Source organism: Dioscorea cayenensis, chromosome 5 (genome assembly GCF_009730915.1).
Source record: "Dioscorea cayenensis subsp. rotundata cultivar TDr96_F1 chromosome 5, TDr96_F1_v2_PseudoChromosome.rev07_lg8_w22 25.fasta, whole genome shotgun sequence".
Classification (NCBI taxonomy): domain Eukaryota; kingdom Viridiplantae; phylum Streptophyta; class Magnoliopsida; order Dioscoreales; family Dioscoreaceae; genus Dioscorea; species Dioscorea cayenensis.
The window spans coordinates 24,634,939-24,652,142 of NC_052475.1; the positions used below are offsets into that span (position 1 = coordinate 24,634,939).

General features: G+C 35.5%; 2 protein-coding genes across 2 annotated transcripts; one reads left to right on the top strand and one right to left on the bottom strand.

Annotated features, from left to right (window-relative positions):
* Positions 1-55: 55 nt before the first annotated feature.
* Positions 56-7,195, bottom strand: LOC120260490 (protein PHYTOCHROME-DEPENDENT LATE-FLOWERING-like). Its single transcript, XM_039267976.1, has 12 exons — positions 6,931-7,195; positions 5,594-5,675; positions 5,456-5,520; positions 5,293-5,370; positions 4,611-4,691; positions 3,842-4,009; positions 3,663-3,761; positions 2,211-3,547; positions 1,888-2,111; positions 1,665-1,807; positions 1,542-1,580; positions 56-1,315 (listed from the first exon to the last, which is right to left on the bottom strand). Exons 1-12 carry the CDS (start codon positions 7,054-7,056, stop codon positions 245-247), a joined length of 3,513 nt encoding a protein of 1,170 aa, XP_039123910.1. The 5' UTR covers positions 7,057-7,195; the 3' UTR covers positions 56-244.
* A 5,345-nt stretch (positions 7,196-12,540) lies between these two features.
* Positions 12,541-14,306, top strand: LOC120261827 (WAT1-related protein At3g18200). Its single transcript, XM_039269819.1, has 7 exons — positions 12,541-12,772; positions 12,859-12,921; positions 13,024-13,140; positions 13,221-13,455; positions 13,531-13,689; positions 13,774-13,925; positions 14,032-14,306. The coding sequence occupies exons 1-7, from the start codon at positions 12,576-12,578 to the stop codon at positions 14,192-14,194; spliced, it is 1,086 nt and encodes a 361-aa protein (XP_039125753.1). The 5' UTR covers positions 12,541-12,575; the 3' UTR covers positions 14,195-14,306.
* The last annotated feature ends 2,898 nt before the right edge of the window (positions 14,307-17,204 follow it).

Sequence of the window (17,204 nt, forward strand, 5' to 3'; positions counted from 1 at the left end):
AATGCCGGAACGAAGAAAGCCTGCATCAAAAAATACAACTTAGCCACTGTTTATATGGCAATTATAAAAGTAACAAACACAATATAGTTTCTCCATAAACATTGGAGATATTTTAACATTCTGTAAATTTCTCATATCAGCTGTAAAACAGAAAAGATAATAATCTACCTACGCTTGTACCACGCGGCAACTGATGGATCCCTTTCCCTTCCATTTTCTTCTCTTCGGAATAAAAACTAAGATTTTACTGCCTCATGTTATTGCCGACTCCACTAGAACTTCCTTTGCCAACACCCTTCAACCCCATCGGAGATCTTGTTACGCTACCACCAGAACCAACAATCTGCGCACTCACCTGTCGGCTGCTAGCAACACTAACGCCGGCATTGGTCTGTTGTGGAGCTGATCCTGAAATAAACTGCATTGGGCTATTTGGTGTGCACTGACTCATTTGAGTTGCAGTTGGTGAACTATATTGCTGAGGCAAGAGTTGTTGTCGCCGCTGCCAATTTTCTGGCTGTTGTAATCTAGCTTGTTGTGCCTGATGCTGATGCAGTAAATCATAGTTTGAACACAAGTTGCTGCGTGTCCTGGTTCTGATTTGGTTTTGATTACTAGGACTCATATCCAAAGCCGGGCTCAGTGGAGAACCATCGTTTGTCCAAATAGTTCCACAAGAGGGACTCATCCTTGGTCCACCTTCTATGACCCCTGTTCCGACGCTTGGAGAGCGATTTAGCCTTGCAAGAACTGCGGCTTGGATTGCGGAACCTCCTCTACTAATTTGTTGATTATTGGAGGAACAGAACTCAGTAACTCTTTGCTCATCTGAAGTGAAAGAATGCCCTCCGAGACTATTACCTGGCATAGTTTGCTGCATAATAGACTGTTGTTGGTATTGTTGTTGAAACTGATGCAAGTTAAGGTGCTGAAGACGGGGGTTGTTAGGCAGTTGATCAAGCATCACAACAGTTGTAGCATCCAAAGTGCTTTTCGGAAAAATTGGCAAGAAGCTTTGGTTTAATGATTGATGCATAGGGATACAACTGAGTTCTGGAGCAATTTCTAGCACTATCGGCCTGGTCAAATTTGGACTCATAGGCGATGGATCATTTTGTGATGGATATCCAAGACACTTGAGAGTCGGAATGCTATTGGCGGTAGTTGTTTCTGCTGATTGGTTTGGAAAATACCTGGTGCTGGGAAGCTCGCCGGGTCCATGGGAGCCCATCCGGCTATTAGATGTGCTAGCAGGGGTGGCAGAAGGTTGGAACCGAACTTGATCATCTAGAAGTTCAAATCCCTCACGTACCATCTACAAAAGCAGAGAAACACACAGACGCAGTGAAAAAGCTCTGAACATAAAAGAAAAAATTCATCAAAATGATGCAAGATCAAATCATAAAATGGAGCAGTGGACAATCAGCGAATCCAGAAATTATGCTGCATGTATATCAAATCGAATACAGACCTAGCATTTAGACAAAAAAGTTGGGCGTGTTTGTAACATAAATATTTTATGCCAGATCCGTAAAACTTACCAATGAAGTGAACTGGGAAGCATATAAATCTGCATGATGCTGAAAACAAGTTGGGAATGTGAGTAAGAACAGGATTGATGACAAAGGTACTTTGTCAATGATCATAGGCTAGAGTAGACTCACAGCAGTTGGAAGGTATGCAAGATGAATACTCTGTTCATTATCTCCATAAAGCATTTCTGCAGCCACCTTGTGGATATCAGGCCCGTCGGATTCGCGCAAGACTAGTTTGCTCCAAGAGTCATCAACAAAGATGGGCATACCATCTGCTAAGGTGAAGAAACTGAGAAAGTTCAGACAGACTAGCAGGGTACAAACTAAAAGCAAGAAAGCAAGCAAAATTTACCCCTGAATAAAATTCTGACACGTCGATAACTAAGTATTCTGATCTTGCAAGTATTCCTGCTACCGCAAAGAATGGATTTTGACATGCATTTCTTTTCAGCAAAGGCAATAAAGTCTTCAGTATTCTTATCCATAATTAAGCAGCACTGGGGCATTCGTGGATCAGGTAATGATCTTGTTTTGAGAATTTTGTCATTCTTAACCTTTCTTTTATTCAGCCCATGCCTGTAAAGGGAAAACACAAAAATCCAGAATCACCAGATAACAAAGCTTCCTGATAAACTTAATATAATTAGAACCAAGGGGACTATCTTCTAGCAGTACCTTTTGGCCAACACTTCAATCCTTGAGAAGTTCATACGAATAGCGCGAACGCTATCAATTTCGGGTAGAAACTGCAAAGACGGAGTTCTGACAAGGACATTTTTTGAATAGTTTGGAATTTCAGATTTGTTGACAGCTCTTCCCGAAGCATTGGCACTAGTGACAGGGGATGGATTTTTGCACTTGGATCTGGAATTCTTCTTAGCGCGAGATGGAGTTTGACTTGCACTGATCAAAGAATTGGTAGAAGTAGGATTTGTAAAAGCATTTTCATTTAAAGTAGCAGGTACTGATGTAACATTGCCCTTTGACGTTTCGATAGGAGAGGCATCTTCGCGCATGATATGTGAAACTTCTATCACGTTCGTTTGCTTTCCTCCCACTCGAGAATATTGAGAATTCAGTGAGCGTCCAGCGGAAACCTGGGAGGCTCCTACTGCCTTCTTAATCCGTGAAGCAGTTTCCTTCTTGGGAGGCTTCTCTATGGATGAACTGGCATTTATCCAGTACATCTGTGGCGGCAAAGGTTTTATAGAAGCCAAAGGCAGATTCGTGCTGGTTTTACCGCTTCTAACACTCGAGGCCTGTTCATTTGTACCATTCAGAGGTTCTGACTTCACTATATTTTTGGTTTCAAACTCAATGGGCTGTTTTACAATGCTAGTTGGCACATCCCTTAAGCACAAAGGAAATAGGTTCTGACCGTTTGGCACCCATTTTTCCCCAGAAACTTCTTCATTCATCACCTGAGAATGAGTGTAGTTATCTGATCTTGAACATAGCAAGTTAAGAGGGTCCTGTGATTCCCCTGGCTCACATAAAGCTGCGATCTTCCTTTGTAGATCTGGTTCAAGAAATTTTGCCCTTTTAGTAGTAACAATCTGATGTGTATCAAAGTCTTGCGGCTCTTGCTTTGGCCGTTTAAGAGTAGGCTTCAAGCAGGGTACGCCGGGGGTCAACTTATCACTCTTTGCCAGAGGAAAATTCGCGGGAACTTTATGACCTATGCATGAGCCTTTAAGAGCTTCGTCCCGCGCTGTCCTAATGGATGAAACCGGCCCAGCAATGGGAGAAGAAAAAGGGTCATTGATTACCGAGCCATGGAAGCATGTCAACGGTGAAGCTTGCTCTATACCATATTTTGTACTCTCCACATTTGTCATGCTTGTAGAATGGGACTGAGTAGGACATTTTGCTTCACCTTCTAATTGGGATTTTAAATTGCCCGCGGAAGCGTTGCTAAGGGCGTCCGTCCTGTCTGATTGTCTATTGAATTCAGCATCCGGTCCGATGTGATGCTTTCTTTTTGATGCAGTACCACATGTGCCTAAATCAAGCTATATAATACCGAAGCTTACTATCTTTCGGTAACATAAAAGGTGAGTGCAATAACATGAAGATAAAAGACGTTGCCATACTGAAGCAACAGAAATTCATTTAACCACTTCGTACCTGTTTCAATACTGGCGCTTTACATAGTCTGTCCAGTGATGGCTTTGGTTCTAAATAGAGAACGGGTTGCAAGGCTTTAATAATCCTAGATTCAGCTTGCTGGAACAATGAATAGAAATTAAATGACTAGTGCTCCCAAGATGATAACGTAGGAATGCGCCATAGCCATACATACTCACCAATAAATCATTGTATGTCCATGCATCATCAGATATTAATGGCATGTCCTTCACTACAGTTTCTGTGCCCATTCGTAAGTGCACTTTCTGAACTTTTGGAAACACTTCAGAAGTGCCATTACTGTCTAGTTTAGAGTCTTTAGACATAATGTCTCTATAGTCGCACACCTGATTATAATAGATCCATGTTAAATAAACATACTGCACAGCCAATTATTATCATAAATCACACCATGATAATAAGAGAGCAGTTGGAAAGGATTTGAAGTGCAAGAAAAAGTGCGTAAATAAGATTTTTTTTTTTTAAATGAAAAATGGTAAAAGAAAATTTCAGCAAAAACTTCCCGATATAATTAAAGAATGATACTTCAATCGCGGGCATTATGCCCATACTATTTGAAGGAATAAGGTGATTACACATTGTCAACAAGAATACTCCATGTTACCAAAAATTTCCTTTCTTGACAAAAAAATAAAATTGTATGATATCAAAATTATTACAAGTAAATGTAAATAACAATGTGACAAGGAGCTAGATGATCTAACACAATAACCAATATAGGTAGATAAGACATCTATTGACAATAAGCAATATAGGTAGTTTTACAACCGATCTCCCCAAAGATTAGAAGCAGGTTGCAAATGCATTATGCTGCTAACCAAAAGAAGTAATGCTTCCATCTTGGATTAGTACCAGTATCACTCAGGACAGATTAAAAAGCAAAATTTATAATCAAGCTCATGTTATCCAACTCAGATGACACCTCACCTCACACATAATAGTTCCATTAAGGTACTTGCATGGCAAGTCATCCAGTAATTCTCCAGGCAGCCAGCCATTCTCAATTGCCTGTAAAATAAATAAAAAGTATATTAGTTATAATCTTAAACATTTGTTTATGGCATCATATTACTCCTCTGATAAGAAAATCAATAAAATACTGATTTCAATGCCTCTCAGCAGACAAAGGGTGTGCAAAAACAAAAATCATGCATAAAGTTAAATGCATTCATGTATAAAGAAAAACCTCCCCATTCAACTTGAGCTTGTACAACAATTTCAGCAACTCAAAACACTGTGTATATCAAATTCTCAGCCATGCTGTCAGAATTATTGATATGTACTCTCTCTCTCTCTCTCTCTCTCTCTCTCTCGGAGACACACACATACTCGCGTGTGTGCATGCACGCACACAGGCACACTAATCTCCATACAACAACATGCAGCACAACATCCGCATATTGGCAAGTAAAACAACTAGTTCAAGGAATTAATCCTCCCCTCAGAAGTAAGCCCAACCAACTTCAATCGAAAAAAGATTACAGTTTCACAAAATGTTTGCAAGCACTTATTTTACCAATGCAAGAACTGGCAGCACATGTCAATAACCAAGCATTTTAAAATCTAAATCAGATTAAGAAATAAATGTAGTTAGAGAAAGCATACTTACAGAGAACAAGCTTTTAGATGCCCTATCATAAGGGTGCAATGCTTTGGGCAAATCTCTGACCAAAGTCAATAGCATATCCTAAAATGAGCAGGAATCTCAATGACATCATACAACAAGCCATTATACAAATAAGTGCCATAATAATCATATAAAGCCAACTGACCTCAGTAGGTTTTCCAATAGAGAATCCATCAGGAAATAGATTCAATGAGAAAGACACGAGAAGCTCTGCCATTAAAACACTACCTTAGGATAACAAATCAATGCAAATAATGAAACACCAGGAATTTATTTTGTTCACCTTGTTCATCAGAATTCTTTTTGCACTTAACTAATGAAACAGAATGATCAGCAAGGCCATTATCTAATCCCAACAAACCAACCTGAATGAATGGATAAACATATTACAATGCATACACTTGTATTAAAAGAGAAGGCAAAAGAAAGCAGCAAAGTAATATCCAGAGAAATGGCATCACTTCTTACATGCCAAAAAGAAAGTACATGAAAAGGGCACATGTAAAATCAAAATGGAAGATATCATACGTTTCTGAACCTTGCTTAACAAAGAACATTTTAAACCATCATTAGAAAAATTCACTCTTAAGTAATGCTAACTTCACACTCAGAATGGATCTTGCCTCATGAGCCATAACCATGTAATAACCATGCATTCCTACCTGAATTCACCCAAAAATAAAATAATCATTTATAACCAATTCAAAGAAATAATAATGCAATGAAGCTCTATGCTTGGTCCTTTCCCTCCATACCAACGTTCGTGCAAAAATGTGTGCAAACACTGCCCCATTACTCTTCACATTACTCTAGTTCTGTTCCATTTTATTATTGATTTTATCCATTTCAGCTTGTTGCCATTAAATACAAAGCCATTTTCCACTACCGGATATCTTCAACATAAAAAGATGTTAACAATCTTTTTGTGTTTTTTCAATTTAGGATGCTTAGAGATTTATGTTTGTCTCCAGTGATAATCATTTTAGTGCAGTCATCTGGGTGTTTTGGAAATTCCTGTTTCATATGCTTCTTTAACTTGTGATTATAGTCCACAGAGATGTTCATTATCTGCCCTGTTTCCACAAACTAAAATTTTCAACACATTTATCTTGTCTCTGCGTCCAAACGGTTAGCAAAACAATCAGAACTAGCGTGATTTAAGGTATGAATCGTTCTCCTCAGCATTAAGCAGGCCTTAAAACATTAAGATAGAAAAGCCCCCTGGCATTGAAACTCATCTCTGGTCCAAGCTTCAACTATGACCAGTCGCATTCTTCCTCAATCCAAAACGGGAAATAATACCACCATCATTCATGGCATTACCACAGTTCCCTGCTTGCATGCGCAATCAAGTACTAGAAACCTTGTCGATCATCCCAGTACTACACCTCCCAACCTTAATTAAACTCGCCAGAGCCTCAAATAACAACGACCCATAATCTACAATCCAATCCACAATCAACCATTCATAAATCATTCCAAAAAGAAACCATACATCACAACATATCAAAGCAAGCATAAACAAAAATGGGATTAAAATCAGAGCGAAATCAAACAGAAGAAACACAATAGAAAACAAAAGCAAGAGGCCACCAGCCCACCATTACCAAAACCACTCACCTTTCCCTCTAATTCCTCAGGGGAAGAAGGGACACACCCAGCGTCTTCAGCGGCGGGTAGGTCAGGCGGTGGAGGGTGATGACGGTAGCGGGAACCAGTGCGAGAGACCTTGAAGGAGAGCCCCATGAGATCGATCTGGGTCTCTTCCGCTTCTCGCCTCTAGTGTAGGGATTGGAGATTAGGGTTTGGGGATGAGAAGAGATGGAGAGAAGAGAGGGAGAGGGCGAGAGAAAGAGGGCTTCGTTCCAGCGAAGCTCTCTTCAAATGCATGCAGAGTGTCGAGAAGAGGGCACTGTTTCGGTTTCGTTTTGTCATTTATGCTCGTGTGTGTTCTGGTTACCGGGTGGTGAGTCTTAACCTCACACATGACTCAAGTGCATTGTAAATAGGCCGGCCTGTAAGCCCAAACTTTATTTATTTATTTTTTAATATAAAAAAGGATTTCTTGTTATAAAAGTAATTGGGAAATGAAATGTAAAGTTTGGTCAACGACCATTTGGTCTATTGGCATCGGGTCCTTTGCGTAGGGTGTTCATCTTGAGTGTCAAGCGTAGCTCCCAAGTTCGATCCCCATCTCGCGCAAGATGAGAGCACAGTTCGGTGGTGAGCGCAACTTCCCCACGTGTGCGTCCCTGAGTTCCGGTGCTTGTCGTCTTTCTAAAAAAAAAAAAAAAATTGGAAAGTTTACATTTTTTCATTCTTTTATAAGATATATAGATATATTTGTGGGTGTGAATGTAATACATCTAGAAACGCCAGTATTTTAATATAAATATATCTTAATTTAATTTACCATGACTCTTTTGTATATTAATTTGAGTTTTTTCACATATATATATATATATATTTCACTTCTTATATATTTTTTTTAAATAACTTAATAGAAATTTTGAGGATTGGGTTTTTAGTTCTATGTTAATTCATTGGCTTGGCCCGGCCCGACCCGTTGATAGGGGCACATATATGTACAGATATAGTGGAGATTGTGGAGTTACTTGAAAAGGAAAAGGTGAATAAATGGGAAGTACCTAAAGTGGGACAATTTAGAAATTAATTTATTTCAGTAAAATAATTGCACATTAATCAAATATATTCATATATGGTGAGTATTAATTTCTTAATGAGGATTTTTCTCCTTTCATTTCCTTGGTCTTGTTCTCAATATTGCCGTTCTGTGGAATGTGGACTTTCAATGTTTACTTTAAAATACATAACTTGCCCACCATCTATATTACTAAGTATGAATGAAATTGATAACAATTAATTAACTTTAAAAAAACCCACAAATTTTTAATGTTTAAAATCTAAAAAAATAGTAGTTTTGTTTATTGTTTAGTAAAAAAATGAAGACATAGGGCTTTTTGTTATTAAACATATATACTATTTTGTAGAATGAATGAAGCACAATTTTGATGGAAAAAAATAGTTACAAGAATTATGGTTACAAAGTAAATTAGGGATAGAGACATATTAATAAAAATAATAAAATTAACAACAAAGATATTTTACTACAATATTTAGAAATCAACTATTGAAAAACATTATTTTTTTGGGAAAATTTTGGAAATAAGCCACTAGGTTATGTAGAGCAATTTAGTCTTCAAAATTAAGCAAATCTTAAGTTGAAAGTTGTCTCTTTAATTCTTTCGCACCATTCATAAGGGACCCAAAAAAAACTCAAAGCTTCTCTCCATTGTGGTGATCAAATATTATAGTTTTACATCAAAGAATGATGAATGTGATATATATATATATATATATATAATATGTTACCTTTTTATATTGAACAAAAAAATTATTTATTATTAAAAAATCTTCTTTTTATTCTCTCTTTGCAATTGGACCCAAAAATAGCTCAGTTAAATTTCCAAACCTTGGCCTAATAAGCAAATTCAATCTGTTTTAACTCTCATGAGGGATTACAAGTTATTATAACAGTGTATAATATTAAATTGATGTTAAAAGAAATAAACCATAACTTAGTCCTATCTTGCTTGTGTTTGTTTCGAATTCAAAACCTCTTAAGCACAATGCAATATACTTGTCGTCAATGATAAATAAAACCACATGTATTAACTAAAAAGAAGTTCAAACAACATCCACTAAAAGTGGAGCCAAAACAAAGTATATTATTATTTTTTTTTCACATGGATTGAATTTAAGTTCATATTTTAATTTGAAGTATTTTTTGACAACAATATATTTGAATTAATCCAGAATATCTATAGATCACTGCAATGATTTGATTACTAGAATCTCTAATAGAATTCTTCATTGGACAACAAAGGCTATATCTTATGTTGGTAGATTGCAACTCATAAACACAGTACTCCTCAGTATGCACATCTATTGGAGCTCAATTTTCTTACTTCTTAAAGCTGTGGTTCATGAAGTGGAGAAGGTATGTATGCATTTTTCATGGCATGGTTCAAATAATAATCTTAGAAGTGGCCTTGTTTTTTTTAGGGGGGATGTTGTATGTCAAAGCAAGAAATGTGGTGGCTTGAGAGTCAAACCAATCCACATTTGGAACCAAGCTGCACTGACTAGGCATATTTGGGACTTAGTGCAAGAGAAGTGTACTCTTTGGGTTTTGTGGGTTACCCGTCATAGATTGAAAAAACTTAGCTTTTGGGGCATCACTAAAACTGTGGATAGTAGCTAGAGTTGGAGACAACTCCTCAACTTGAGGCTCTTGGTTAAGAATTGTTTTAGTTACAAATTGGATAATGGCAAGAGGTTTTCATTTTGGTTTGATCCATGGTGCAATGGTCAGTTCTTTGATCAAGAATTTTTTTGAAATATCAATTAAGAACTCTGTTGTGCACAAGTCTGCTTTGGTTAGTAATCTATGGGAGCATGGTAGATGGAATTTTCCTTTGTCACTTTATGAGGATTTATGCAAAGTGTGGAATTACATTACTACTAACTTCTGTATTGATGAGGGGAAAATGGATTGTATTTTATGAAGCATGATAAGAAAGGAACATTTAGCGTGGCTAGCACCTTCAAGTATTTGCTGCAAGATGATCAAAAGGTTCCTTGGGCTAAATTGATATGGTCAGTTGATTTTATTCCCAGGCATTCTTTTATATTTTGGCTTGCCTTGCATAATCGGTTAATGACTAAGGATAAGTTGCTAAAATGGGGTGCAATTGACTTTTCTATTTGCGTCTTATGCACTAAAGGAGTGGAGGAGATATCCCACTTGTTTTTTGATTGTTAGTTTTCAAATTTTGTATGGATGAGGGTTTTAGAAGCTCTTAATGTGAAGTGGAAGTACCTTAATTGGAGAAGGGAAATCAATTGGTTCCAAAAGAAGGCTATGGGCAAAACTTTATTAGCTAAGATGAGAAGAACAGCTTTGCTTGCTACAGTTTATGTTATTTGGAAAACTAGAAATTCACTGATCTTTTAGCATCAAAACTTTAGTGAAGAGGATGTGTATAAACAGATCAAGAAATTGTGTTTTTGAAGTACAATGTTCAGCTTTCTAAACAGAATGACAGGGTTTTATATATCAAGTGGGTGTAAATGATTTTCATTTTCTGGTAGTTAGGTTTATTTCTGTATTGTTCTCATTCTGTCTCAAGTCTTGTGTTTTGTAAGAGTAGTTATGCTTATTCTATTAGTTCAAGTAATTGTGGGTCTGATTTTAAATGTTAGAGATAGGGATGGGTGATGCTGGTTTGAAATTTTTGTTTGTTTTGAGATGTTTTGTGTTTAATGAAATTTTCTTTTTGGCTTAGAAAAAAATAAAAATAAATTTGAATTAATTATTTAATCATATATGTTTCAAATCACCAGCACTATTTATTTATCGTTTTTTTATGTTATATTCTATCCATTATTTTTATTTATTTATTTAATTAAAAAAATAATCTATGAGATCACAAAAACAAGTAACAGAAATCCAGAAGACAACGTAAAACTAAAGAATAGTCAAATTAAAAATAATATTGACCACCCCATGGGGAATGTTGAAATTTTGACTCTCTTTTAAAGAGTAGAGATGCTTGTGAGAGTTCAGTGACTTGTTCGCATTGTTTATTTTTTTTAAATAAAAAAAATCTCCGTTTGGATTCAATCCAAAAACTTATTGGGAGACTTATTACAACCTCCATTTTACTAATTTAACGGATCATGAATATGAGTTCTCTGAATTTATGATCTTCAATAACATCCAGTGGTTGTTTAAGTACACTGAACAGTGACATATGTAACAGTAAATTGTCAAACATTTGATGCTCTGTTGTATAAAAATCCAGAGGAAACATCTTCATTATGAGAAACAGTACTGTGAAAGAGAAACTCCATCCAAGAGTTCCTGTGTAGATCTTCAATCACTTCCCATAAAGATATAAACATTTATGCCACAAAACAAGTGGCCATTATTCCCTTCAAATTCCTCCTGACCATTCCATCTTGGCCATGCTTGCTATCTCATTTGGTTGCAAGAAAAAGACACTGAAAACATGAAGGGTTGTCATTTAGAGACAATTCTTATGATGGACTTATGAATGTTGATGGCTCAATTAGTCCTTGTTGTTTTCTAAGCATCAGACATCAATTTACAAGGACTAAATGATCCAATAGTTCTCATGAAGTTGATGGAACAAGAACATGTTGCACAATGATAGTATCACTAACTGTTTCATCTCAATCAACATACGAAGACCAGGGAATAACATACAAAGCATGAGTTCTTGAATTCTTGGCTTTTGGCCTTGAAATATCAATTTGGTATATATGATTTTTATTCTATGCAGCAAACAAGAACTAGGGGGAATGTCCTACACCTAATGAAGCATAAATGGATGATCCCATGAAATGAACTTGAATAAATTAAGCTCATAACCAGATTCACAGTTTCCATTTGATGAGGTTTCTCCATGTGCTTTGAGACTTAGTTTAATAATGGCCTTCCATTAGAGTAGAACAGTCACAGCATCAATGGAGAACCACATGACATTTGATTCCCTATCCTCATCCCTCTTTCCTCTCCAACCCAACACCCATAGTGTTCTTCATAGATCATTAGATCACACCCACCTTATAATTTTCAGCTTCTTTTAGGAGACTAAGATACCCTTAGAAATCAAATGGAGGTTTAATTAGTTGTGTGCTTGAAGGAGATGAAGGTCATTGCACCCATGCACACTGTTATGACTTTTGACATATAAATATTAATGGTATGGATTAAATTAATAGTGTGGATTGGAGGTGGGTGAGAACAAGATGATTTAAGTTGATAGGGAGATGGCACTGTCTCTCTTCCTCACTGATTGTAAGATCCTGCAGCCTGGCCAACATGGTCTAACTCCACTTTGTCCCCCCAACCAAATTCAAATCTTGAGTCAACTCTGTACATCTATACTTTGCAAGTCATACATAATATAATTATATTAAGCTTAAGTGCATTATAATTAAGTGTATTTACTTGTTAAAAAGAAGACAGAGATAGAAAGAAAAAGAAAAAGAAACTGTACTCATTTTCCTTATCAGAAATAAATGGATACAAATGAGACTTATCATGCATCCCACCATACAAAACATTATATATACAAGTCCCTGCTCACCATCAACCCACACTTCATTCAGAGAAAGAGAGAAAAAAATTAAAGAAAGAAAAAAAAAAAAGAAAGATGAGGGGAGAGAGAGGAGTTTATTCTGAGAAGGTGAAGCTTCTCGTTGGTGTTCTTACACTTCAGTTCTGCTTTGCAGGATTCCATATTGTATCAAGAGCTGCTCTTAATATGGGTGTCAGTAAAATTGTGTTCCCTGTTTATAGAAACATCATAGCACTGGTTTTGTTGGCACCTTTTGCTTATTTTCTAGAGAAGTAAGTCATTTCAAAACATGCATGCATTTCTTGTTTCTTTTAAATATATATTTTTCATCTGAAACTATAATGTTTCTTTCATCCAGGAAAGATAGGCCACCTCTCACTTTCTCTTTGACGGTTGAACTGTTCTTCTTTGCATTAGTTGGGTAATGACAAGGAGAAGAAGCTTATTTAATTACTTTCTAGCTAGTTAATGAAGAAATAAAACAATGATTCATTCATTCTCTTAATATTTCACTTTCATGAAGGATAACTGCAAACCAAGGATTCTATCTTTTAGGATTGTACTATTTATCACCAACTTATGCATCTGCAATACAAAACTCGGTTCCTGCTATCACCTTTGCCATGGCTGCAGCTTTAAGGTGATTTATAACCAATAAACTTAACACTCATCTTCTTCTTTTCATCAATAATGCTTAATTATCTCTTTCTATATATCAAGGCTGGAACAAGTGAATATTAATAAGAAGCATGGAGTTGCAAAGCTAGTTGGAACAATAATAAGCATAGGAGGTGCTACTATTATCACTCTATACAAAGGCCCTCCTATCCTTCACCAACAGCACTACATCACCTTAGGAGCCATCTTTTCTTCAAGCCAGATACTAAACTGGACTTTGGGATGTGTTTACATTCTTGGCAATTGCATTGCCTGGTCTGCTTGGATGGTCCTTCAGGTTAATTAATTAGGCCCTTATGAAATACAACATGTTAAATAATTTGATTACTAATTAAATTTGGTGCATGTATAGGTTCCACTGTTGAAAAAGTATCCTGCCAGGCTCTCAATCACAACAATCACTTGCTTTTTTGGAGTCATTCAGTTCTTAGTCATTGCAGCTTTTGCAGAACCAGACATCAATAAGTGGAAAGTTCATTCAGGAGGAGAACTCTTCACCATTCTCTATGCTGTAAAACCTTAACTGAAAGTAAAAGACTCATACTTATTAGCTTGGAGTTCAATTATGTGATACTTTATATTTGATTAACTGCAGGGACTTGTGGCATCTGGGATCTCATTTTCTCTTCAGATTTGGTGCATTGACAGAGGAGGACCCCTCTTTGTTGCTGTCTTCCAACCTGTACAAACAGTAGCAGTGGCTATAATGGCATCCTTAATACTTGGTGATCAACTATACTCTGGAGGGTAAGCAATTAATCAAATGCCATGAAATTCAATAAAGAAAACTAGTTATATGTATATATATTATTAAGATTTTTCATTCATTCATTCATTCATCTCTATCTGTCAGGATTATTGGTTCAGTCCTTATTATCATTGGTCTTTACTCTGTGCTCTGGGGAAAGAGTGAAGAGAAGAAGCCTGGAAGCCATGAAGGAGTGAAGGATATAACAAAACAACTCCTTGATGAAGAGAATAATCAACACAGAGGCAATGCTGACATCCCATGTTAGAAGCTTTAAGCATTACTGTCTTAATGTTCTCAACTTGTTAATATTTTGCTGAGGAACTCCTTAAGAAATGTATGGTTTGCAGATATATATATATAAATATATAAGTTTTTTATCATGTGATGTTCTTAATATGTAGATCCTTGTCTCATTTACATAAAGAGGAACTAAGGTGGTAAAGATTTCAAAGATACTTTTAATGATGGGGGACCTTGCACAACTGTGTTGAAGAGGAGAGAATGTGACTCACTGTCTCTATATAATATATATAAAACAGCACTAATACTGTTTATTGATGTTTTATGGGAAAAGAATTGAAGCAACTTGAATGTTACTTATAAACAGCACTTAAATTTCAGTGTGTTTTGCATGTTGGTAATAGAGATTAGCATCTAATTATGCATTAATGTGGGGGAAAAAAATTAGTTTCCAATAGTGAGAAAACCACAAAAGGAAAAGTGAGCAAAAGGAACAATGACATTTATGTTGTTTGGCCTCAAGTCTATGTCATTCTCTGATAAGAGAATTTTTAATATTCTAGACCAAAAAAAAAAAAAAACTTTTTTCAACATATATATATATATATATTTATGTTAGTTTGATTTGTTGGACAATTGGACCCAATTGAGCCAGTCTAGCCGCTAGTACACATGTACTGAATAGTCTGAATCATATTTGTGTTCATGTAACACTCTTATTATTACATTCATTTATATTTATACATATTTATTATATAGGTTGTTTCTTTTTATTGTTTTATGTAGTTATAATCTTAATGTAGATAAATAATAAATATTATCACTTGTAACTTGCATTTATATCTTATAGACTTAAATTTCAGTGTGTTTTTATTTCTTAGAAAGTAAATAGAAGTATAAAATTTACATTTCTAGTTTTAAAGATGAAAGGAGATTTTTAAAAAAAAAATAAAATATAAAATAAACCAAATCTTTGTTAAAAAAACCAAAGATATATATACAAGAAATAAATTAGAGAATTACAAAAGGATCTACCATGAATCTAACTTAATATATATATATATATATATGGACCCGCTAGGAATGGAAATTGATTTAGAAACTTAAACGAAGAGAGAAAACCATCAATCGAGTGGATGAACATGAGCAAACAGATTGCGTTAGGCAAAGCTCAAGTTATTTATCGTATCACAAAGATCACTCTTATACTCTTATAGTACTTTAAAAACTCAAGACTCTTGTCTTAAGCTTTACCTTCTTTGCGTCAGGAATAAAAATTCTTTACTTTAAGTTATTATTTTTTATGAAAAAAATACATCTCTTACTCTATATATATATATATATATATATATGGCTTGTATTTATGGAAAAATCTAAGATTTCTCACAAATTATATAGTGATGGGCCTCTTCGGCTTTAATAACAGAAAACAAGACTGGTGTTGACAGTACCCCATTACATTATTTGTTTTGGAACTAAATTAATATTAATGCATTTATGAGAATTATAAATTCACTAATAACTCATCAACAAGTATTAAATTTTGTTGAGGGCCAACCCATACGTGCACAATTAAGAACATGTTTGGTTGATGGGGTTTTATGAAACGCGGTCACACCCCACCCATTCTGACCAACTCCACCAATTCAATGAACCCTTTCTCAAGATCCAAGTATTTGGGCCCATGTCCTTAATTATCAAGATAAACATTTAAACCTCCTACTATAATAGAAAAAAATAATAAGTAGAAGCATATTTATTTAACCCATATCTGATGTATAATCCTTTGACAAATAGTTTTTTAGTTTATTTTGATTAAATAAATTTTTTTCTATATTTTTTTTAATGATTTTTTTAAAGAGAAATCTTAGATTGGATTAAGTCATCTCAATATTTAATACATGCAGTAGATTAGGAGGGGTTCAAACCACTCTTTACTTATATTAAGTAAGGATCTATCCTTGGCTAATTGGTGCGCTGCTTTGTTTATTGTTCTTCAAATGAAACTTAGTTAGGTATTCGTAAATGATCGAAGAAGCATAGAGCAGTTTTGCTCTATAATAGCTTTTCAGTGAACCTTGAGATGCCCTTGTGGACTTAATGTCCAATACTAACTCCTATGAATCTATTTCCATATCAATATTGTCCCATCCATTTCTTTGCAACCACTAGAGAGTTTCCCTTAGGGCTAAGGCTTCGGCTAACGTTGAGTACGTTGTGAATGGAATAGGACTTTGCGTCACACCTCTAAAAAATCCATTGCTGTCTCCTAGCACCGCACCAAAAATAAAAGCTAGTTACTGAGAGTTATATATTGCTGCATCTACATTACATTTCATACGGCCAGGTGATGGTTTACACCACAATTGTTGTATATTACTTGAAGCTATTGCCAAATCTGAATTTTGCAGAACTTGATATTGCACAAGGAACTCCTTAGCATGGTGAGCGATATTAACAGGAGTTGAGCGCATGCTTTTCCAGAGAGCATTGTTGCGGTTATTCCATAGACTCCAGCAGAGCATTGCCACTTGTTCTCTTTGTATGTGTGATGAGTGAGATATCAACTAACTCCACCATTCCAATGTATCTGTGGCTTCTTGTAGATATTTAGCAAGGTTCATCACATGCCAAGTTTCTTTGAAGAAATTGCACCAAATCAAGATATGTAGTATTGTCTCTTCATTCACATTGTACACAAGGCAATGAATTTCATTGATGATATGACAATGAAATAGCTTGGATCTAGTAGGTTTTATGTTCTAAAGAGCCCTCCAATAAAATGTTTTGATTTTCGGGTGATTGGATGAGTCACCCATAATATATTAGAGGAAAGAAAGTCTTAGTAAAAAAGTCAGGACGAGGATTAAAGGCATATAATTCAAATATGTGGGAGTTATTGAAAACACTAGAAGTAGATAATCCTATAGTAATAATAGATGAACTGAGAAAGTATGGCATGATTTCTAAAATATAACTATAAAAACAAAATTTTAGTCTGTAGTAATTTTGTTAATTTTGAGTGGTAAATGTTT

What these genes read in the sequence shown, in the direction of transcription:
- LOC120260490 (XM_039267976.1), bottom strand. Translation starts at nt 7,056, where the DNA reads ATGGGGCTCTCCTTCAAGGTCTCTCGCACTGGTTCCCGCTACCGTCAT. An exon ending in GGACATACAATGATTTATTG is followed by an intron (nt 3,762 to 3,841) that starts GTGAGTATGTAT and finishes TCATTGTTCCAG; the next exon opens with CAAGCTGAATCTAGGATTAT. An exon ending in CTTCCCAGTTCACTTCATTG is followed by an intron (nt 1,316 to 1,541) that starts GTAAGTTTTACG and finishes CTGCTTTTGTAG; the next exon opens with ATGGTACGTGAGGGATTTGA.
- LOC120261827 (XM_039269819.1), top strand. Translation starts at nt 12,576, where the DNA reads ATGAGGGGAGAGAGAGGAGTTTATTCTGAGAAGGTGAAGCTTCTCGTT. An exon ending in TTTGCTTATTTTCTAGAGAA is followed by an intron (nt 12,773 to 12,858) that starts GTAAGTCATTTC and finishes TCTTTCATCCAG; the next exon opens with GAAAGATAGGCCACCTCTCA. An exon ending in TCTTCACCATTCTCTATGCT is followed by an intron (nt 13,690 to 13,773) that starts GTAAAACCTTAA and finishes GATTAACTGCAG; the next exon opens with GGACTTGTGGCATCTGGGAT.